Source organism: Drosophila biarmipes, chromosome 2L, assembly GCF_025231255.1.
Source record: "Drosophila biarmipes strain raj3 chromosome 2L, RU_DBia_V1.1, whole genome shotgun sequence".
NCBI classification, from domain to species: domain Eukaryota; kingdom Metazoa; phylum Arthropoda; class Insecta; order Diptera; family Drosophilidae; genus Drosophila; species Drosophila biarmipes.
The window spans coordinates 8273393-8280899 of NC_066612.1; the positions used below are offsets into that span (position 1 = coordinate 8273393).

The following is a 7507-nucleotide window of genomic DNA, read 5'->3' on the forward strand; positions in this document are numbered from 1 at the left end:
CCCAATAAAACTGAATGGCCAGGTTCGATGATGGACTCACCCCGAAAGGCAGAACTCTCCCTCGGTCTCTTTCTGGCATTTATGCTTTATGCATAATTTACGGCAGCGTCCAATCATAAAGCGGGTGAAAAAGTTGAGCAGGAAACGTTCCCAATAAGTGCCAGACACGCCCTTGCCCTGAGCCACCCAACTTTTCGAGGTCCCATCACCACCTGAATGTGTATCTCGAAGCGTGCAGAAAAGGTACAAAAACTAAGTGAACAATGAGGAATATATTCAATCTCACTTTTTTATAGGTAACATTTTTGTTTAAAATCTCACTGGCTTCTTTACAAACTTCAAACTTATAATTTTCTTAGTAAAATCTATAAAATACAAATTAAATTACACATTTTTTCACTGGACAAACATATTTAAGAATGAAAAAAAACATGCAACTTAAGCCATAGAATCAAAACAGCAACATTTACCAGTGTGTGATTTCAAAAATAAAAGCAGGTAAGTGAGATTTGGTGCCAGAGTCCTTTAGTAGAACACTTCGCAGTCCTTGTAGCTATAGAAAAAACTCGACCCGCACGCGTTGCTGCCATAGGCTCGAACATGATTGTATCGGCGGGCCATGTAGATCACATATATGGAGATCAGGATAAGCAATCCGAAACAGGCGACGAGAAGAAAGCTCATCCTGCGACCCTGAGCTGGGGATTTCGGGCATTTTGACTTGCACATCAAGGCCCTATCAAGCCTTTTTTTGTGGCCGCAATCACAGCAGCGCACACGTTTTAGGATCTCAACCATTTCATTTTTTCGCAACTCCTTGTATTTGGTGAAAGTCAGGTATAGACCATCGAGCAGCTTTTGTACGTCGCACATTTTCTTGATTTTTAGATTTTTTATTTCATAATATATGTACTTTTAAAATGACTTTTTAAAAGAGGCACACTTTTTGAAACATTTGTAGGGCTTCATTCCCTTGACACAAGTTTACTTTATGCAGATATATTTTTTTAATTATACTAATATTAAGGAAAGTTGGATTTTTATGCGATTGTTATCTATCAAAAACCCCTATAGTAATCAAATAAGTTTTAACTAATATTTATTTGGTTTTTTAAACAAATATATCACAGAGAAAATTATATAAATTTTTATATACCATATACACTTAGGATGAGGAGCCTCCGCCTCCACTAGAAGCAGAAACATCACTAGAGCCACTTCCATGACTATCATCATCATCTCCACTTCCATGACTATCATCATCATCTCCACTGCAATTACAATTTCGGGTAGCAAACAGGACTATTAGAAGTATGATAACGATCCATATAACATCGCGAAAAATGATCATGGAAGCCACAATGTATTCATGCTTTCCGAACTTGTGACGCATCCTGTCGCGAACTATTAGCTCCATGTCCAGCAGTACCACCATGCTCAAAGTCAGCACCAGAAAGAAGCTCGCCAAGACGTGTATCCAATAGTCTTTGAGACACACTAACAGGATGCCGTGAATGATGATAACTAATCCGGCTGCCACGATGTAGGCCAACGGAATCTTATGGCCGATCTGGCAGGGAACGAACCTCGCATATAAGACCATAACCAGGATCACAAACGCCAGAGTTCCGCAAGGTACCAAAACCTGGTTCGGGTTGAACAATTCAAAATTTTGGAATATAGAAAGTGAGCCAAGGTCGTACCACCCACGGTTTAAACCAGACTGCCGCCGCGGTAAGTAAGATGGTATGGACAATTATCCACATAGTGAAGAATATTATCTTGACCGGCTTTTTTCTGAGAAGTTTCATGGCAAAGCACAAGAATACCTGAACTACCACAAATGCAATGAAGGCTGGAATGGCCAAGTAGAACGATAAACCGGCAATATACAAGTGGGCTGGTCGATAGCTCGCGAAGAACATCATTGGAAGGAGACACAATATCAGGGATCCCTAAGAAAATTTTTCTTATAACTGTCTGAAGCTGATGTCAATGCACTTAGTACTCACATCCAATATGAGGAAAACTCTCCAAATGAACCGGCGCCTAACCTTAGGATCGGCGAAGGGATTTTCATCGCGAGGCTTAGTGCAACAAGATATATTAAAACAGCAGCACATTTTGCCGCCTATAAAATGCCTCCAATGTCATTTTCTCCAATTGTATATGAAAATTGATTATTTTTTGTTCCAAGTTAAATTTGAATGACGGAAAATGCTTATGATGATGATGTTTATTGATGATATTGAACCGCGGAACAGGATACCAATAGTCCTCTTACGGCTACTATAAGCTTACTCAAGGAACTATTTACGAGTTGCGAATCGGAATTCTAGTTTAGAGAACGTGAGCAAATAATACTAAATAAAAAGTATAGACGCTGCTGCTTATATCATGAACTTAAGTTTTTTATTACTATTCAGTTTACAATATCTCACATAAATTTTTATAAATTCTCCTAGTCATCATCTATCCAACCCGCTAATTGCAGTATGAACATAAAGAGGTGTATTACATCATGATAAAGGATCAGAGAAGCAAGAATATAATCTCTCTCGTCGTACTGATGCTTGTGAATTTTGCCGCCTATAATCAATTGAAGGTCATAAACTATAAACAGAGAATAGACGAGTACGCCAAAGCATATATAGACAATCCAGATTTTTCTGATAAAGATGGCCAATATGCCGAGAACTAGGAGGACAAGACCTACAACGAAGAGCAATATGTAGCACGAGGTGAAATCGCAGGGTGCGAATCTGGCGAAGAGGCAAAGGAATGCGACCAGGCCGGCGCATATTCCGAAGGCAATTAAGACCTGCGGGAAGAAACTCGAGTTAAGATTCGTCGATATGCAATTGATTTTCTAGAGCAACCCACCAGAAGTGGACGGTAACGAACTGCCAGGCAGGAGACCAGAATGGCATGGCATATGACGTATACCACCAGCAAGAACCAATTAATAGGCGACTTTCGGAAGACGCCTGGGCAGAAGCACATGACAATGTGAATGATAAATATGATGATAACGGCCGGAATAGGAATCCACCAGTTAATTATTAAAAAGCGTCTAATAGGCTTACTCATTATACATATTGTCATTGCCAGTGTTGTGAAGGACAAGTTGATCTGCATGGGGCAATCGGATGAGTCGGCAAAGCTGTCAGCGTATAACAATCTATACTCACGGCCACTATCGTCAGGACCTTGGTGACAAACTGCCGACGCACGAGCGGATCGTCGAACACATTTGTCTCATACCTCCTCCTCCGGCTCCCTTTTAAACACATTTTATCAAATCCAAAAGATGGTGAAAGTACGCGTGTGTCGGTGTATTCATGAAATGGTTTGACGGAAAACTCTATAAACTATAGTTTAAAAAGTATATTCTAAGGAATTGTACTCCTGAGTATGATGTTGTCGGGATTTAAATTTTTGAAAAATTATATTCAATAAAGAAAATCATCATCTTAACTGATGTTCGTTAAATAATTATTTGGCATAGTTTAACATTAAGTTACATGGAAAAGCGCCATGGAAGCAATAATATAATGTAATATAATATGAATTATGATTATGATGATCGAGGCGATCAAACTAATATACCAGTCTGCTCTTAAAACCGCCTAATGGGACCAACCATTTTGCAAATCGTCCTGACCACGGATGTGAAGGTCAAGTTAATCTGCAACAGGCGATCGAATTGGGGGCATCAATCAGACCTCGTATCAACTCCAAACTCATGGCCACCATGAAAAGCACCTTGGTGACAAACATACGACGGACCTGCGGATCTTCGAAGACATTCCTGTCCAAGCTGCCCCTCCTGACCCATTTGCAACACTCCATTTTATCGAGTTCCACAGATCGCGGAGGTGTATATATCTTTACGTATATTTCTGTGCTCGTATAACGTGTGATTGAAAAATCTCAGAACCATAGTTACATAAAATACATAAATTTTTTAAAATTAGAACAATATATTTTAGTAACTTAAAAGACTTAAAAGGATTAAACCCTTTAACTACCAAATAGATCTGCAGAAGATCCTTAAAAATATTTCCAAAACTGAACCATTAAAAACAAGATAATCGGGGAATTCAGTCACCATTAAATATAATTTTTATGCGCCAAAAAGTACGCAACAAAATATATTTTAATGTTCAGAAGGATGGCAATTCTTTATTTACTGCATACTTTTAGACGCCTAAAGTCCCAAATTAATTTCTAAATAGATGGATTATATGAGATATGATAAGTTTTTCTTCTGTCATGCAGCACTATTTTCTTAGCCCTATCCTCTACATTTTGAGCATCTGTTCTCTAGAGAAAAGGCGCCGAAGCAGGCCAAACTAATAAATGGAATGTAGGCGGATCCCAGCCAGCAGCTTTTCACGTAATGAGCGACGCCTCGCTGACCGCCAATGTGGAAATGCGGCATGGAAAATCTCGGAAGCTGGCGGCGCATTCGTGACTCCTCAGGCAGCAAAAACCTGCGGGGCGGTTTTGTCCTCAGGTGTGAATAAGCGTGCAAGAAGTTGACATAAAGCCAGGCAAACGGGCGGACAATGGCTGGAGCAATGGAATCGCAGGAGGCGGACGAGGACGAGGACGCGGAGGACTGGAGGACTGGAGGACAGGAGAAGCTGCATTGGCAGTCGCTGAACCGCACTAATTGAGCCGCGTTACGTCGACTCGAATGCATTTCAATGTGTTGCCAAGCAGCCCGCCGATCCCACCACATATTGTCATCCTTTTCCGGCCTCTCGCCTCTCGCTGGGAAGTCGAGCAACTGCTGCCCGGAAAGGAAGACCCCGAAGCCCAAAAACCCAACCTGATATTCACCCAGCCATCCAGAATCTGACCCGAGTCAGCTGCTCTTCCTCAACCGCGGATATCGAGGGGTCAGAAATAAGCTGCCATTATCTCGCAAAGCTCAGATGAATTCAGTGACCCATGAGGGTTATTAATCATAAAAGACAGGAATATCCCAATAAAATCCTAAGAATTATCTGTCTGAGATTTATTTTGAGCAAAGACTTAATAAATGTTAACCAATTTATAACACTAACATAAAATTAATGTAATCGAAATTGTTTTTTAATTCATTTAGGAAAATTGTTTAGTTTTTCAAAGTTTTCTAAATAATTATGACGGAATTTTAATAAATTAAAGAAATAACATTAAAAATAAGGAAGTCAGTATCTCTTCAGCTTATAGTTTCATTAAAAAAATTGTCTAGATTTGAAAATTTGATGTTATAATATAATGCCTAAATTTGATGTTTTTTAAGTACATTTTGCCAGTTTAAAATCTTTATAATTTATAATAATCTTAATATACTCGTATGTACAGACTAAGCTGCATTTCTGCCAGTGCACAGGACCCATCCTCCTTGGAGTGCAAACTATAAGTACTCATATAGAATTTTGAAATGCTCGCATCTTGAGCGCCCCGTGGATTCCTCTTTTTCTAATGGCAGCCAGCCATTGACATGGGACACTTTCGATGTGGAGGAGTGGCAGGAGATCATGTCATAGTTCAGAGAGTCGACAATTACGTGGGTTAAGTGTTGTTTTGTTCTCCTTTTTTTAGCCAGCGCATTGTACATAACACAAGATACACTTATATGGCCATTAAGAGGTGCCGAGGGTGCCTCGTAATTGAAAGGAAAATGCAGCTTTAGCTTTTTAAGAAATTGTAATCACAGCAGATGAACTCAGCTGAGCCGAGTGATAGAGGGCTGCAGGACTACAGGGCTACAGGGCTACAAGGATGCGGGGATGGGGATGCAAAGATGCCAGGATACAAAGCTGATAGGTCACAGCACCAGGGCCAGACAATTCCCCGCACTCGCTGGCGTAATCATATCCGGAAGAGATTATGCTGCAATTCACGCTCGACTTGCATCCCTGCCCCCTCCGGTGCATCCATCTCGTGTCCTTATTGTTCTGCCTCATTTCGGGTGATAAGCGCAGTCGTTGTCTGCAGTACATTTTCCCACCTCCCCCACCTCCGCTGTCGGACAATGGAATTGGATTATAATTTTTTATTGTTCGGAGCTAGCAGCTCGAGTACTTTGGATTTTTCCATGCTTTCGCCCCTGTTGCGTGCTCGAGTTGTTTTGTGGCGCAATCGAGGGGGCGTGCCACGGGGCCCCAAACCGCCGATAAGAGTTATTGATATGCTAAAAACAAAGGACGAAAATATTATGCTTATTCCAGGAGGCTACACAAAAAGTTATGGCGCCTGCGGAAATTGTTTATGGCGGGTAAACAGTTCCTGGGGTTAACGAAGGGGGCCTCCAAATATGGCGGAAGTTGTTATTATTTATATTTATTTTGTGGAATGAGAAAAAAAATTATTTAAGCAAATCAAAGGTACTATTCTCTGAAAAACTACTTTAAACGGGTTTTATTTAAAAAAGGAGTACTCTTAAGATAAGGATATTGGCAAATACGACAGAAATTATAACAAAGCTTATCAAATTACACAATAAATTCTTTCCTGTCTTTTTTGTATCATTTTTATATAGTTTTTTTTTGTATTAAATATTTGTTATATGTTTGAATCTTATTAGGAACTAATATAGGAATTCCATTAAAATATAACATCCATTATTATTTTTTTCGTATTCTTATTAAATAACCTAAACAAACATTAACTGTGTTTTTTGAAAACTTTAGAAATAATATAAGGAATTGCTTATATATTAATATCTTATTAGGAATTATTACAAAATTGAGTCCTTACTATTTTTTCGTCCTTTAATATAAATTTAAGGGACTTAAACCATTATTAACTAAAATATTGGATCCCTTGGAAACAATATTAATAAATATTTTTTAGGATAATAAAGAAGCAGTTTGGGGATCTATTTAAAATATAATATACCAACTTTTCTTGACACCTTAGTTGTCCCCATAGCCCACCTCTCATTAGCGGCTTCCTTTTGGCCGGAAATCCTTACTTTCCCAAAGCGAATCAATAGCTTTTAATTAGCTTAATTAATGCCATCCGGCTGGGTGACCAAATGGCATTGTCCGGAGTGCCAAAGTGTCATGCATAAGCGGGTCGAGAAGTGATGAAAGTGCGGCATTATCCGGGCCAGATCTGCATGAAGTGCTGCCGCCGACCAACCGCGTTCAATTAGCCAAATAAGTCAGTTTGTGTCAGTGCGATTGAAAGGGGCAATGGGAGGTGGGCGGAGTTCTGGGGGGCACTTCGCCTAGATGGATAGGTAGATGGATACTCGAATGGCCGACTGGGCGTGCATAAGGCAAACATCAAAAGGAATCGACCGGGGGAGCGGCCAACATGACAACAGCTCAAGGACCATTCACATTCATTCCACAATTGGGGGTTGGCCTTCGACGGTGATAGGAATCGAGATCCGAGGCATCGGGTTCAAAAGAACGCCGCGAGGCGGTGTCAAAAGTCATCATCGGAAATTGGGCACAGCCAGCAGCTATTCTCTGCCGGATTGTCGAGCTGAATGGCACTG

The 7507-nt window shown here is 40.2% G+C and overlaps 1 protein-coding gene and 1 long non-coding RNA gene across 3 annotated transcripts; one reads left to right on the plus strand and one right to left on the minus strand.

Annotated features, from left to right (window-relative positions):
- Positions 1–253: 253 nt before the first annotated feature.
- Positions 254–962, minus strand: LOC108032833 (uncharacterized). Its single transcript, XM_017106849.3, has one exon. The coding sequence runs from the start codon at positions 871–873 to the stop codon at positions 526–528; it is 348 nt and encodes a 115-aa protein (XP_016962338.1). The 5' UTR covers positions 874–962; the 3' UTR covers positions 254–525.
- LOC127010708 (uncharacterized) lies at positions 260–5014 on the plus strand. 2 transcript variants are annotated; one of them, XR_007763473.1, is made up of 3 exons: positions 276–498; positions 1170–1734; positions 1806–5014. It is a non-coding gene; the product is annotated as an uncharacterized LOC127010708 (long non-coding RNA). The 2 variants fall into 2 exon arrangements; XR_007763472.1 differs by having other exon boundaries at positions 260–498; positions 1170–5014.
- Positions 5015–7507: the final 2493 nt, after the last annotated feature.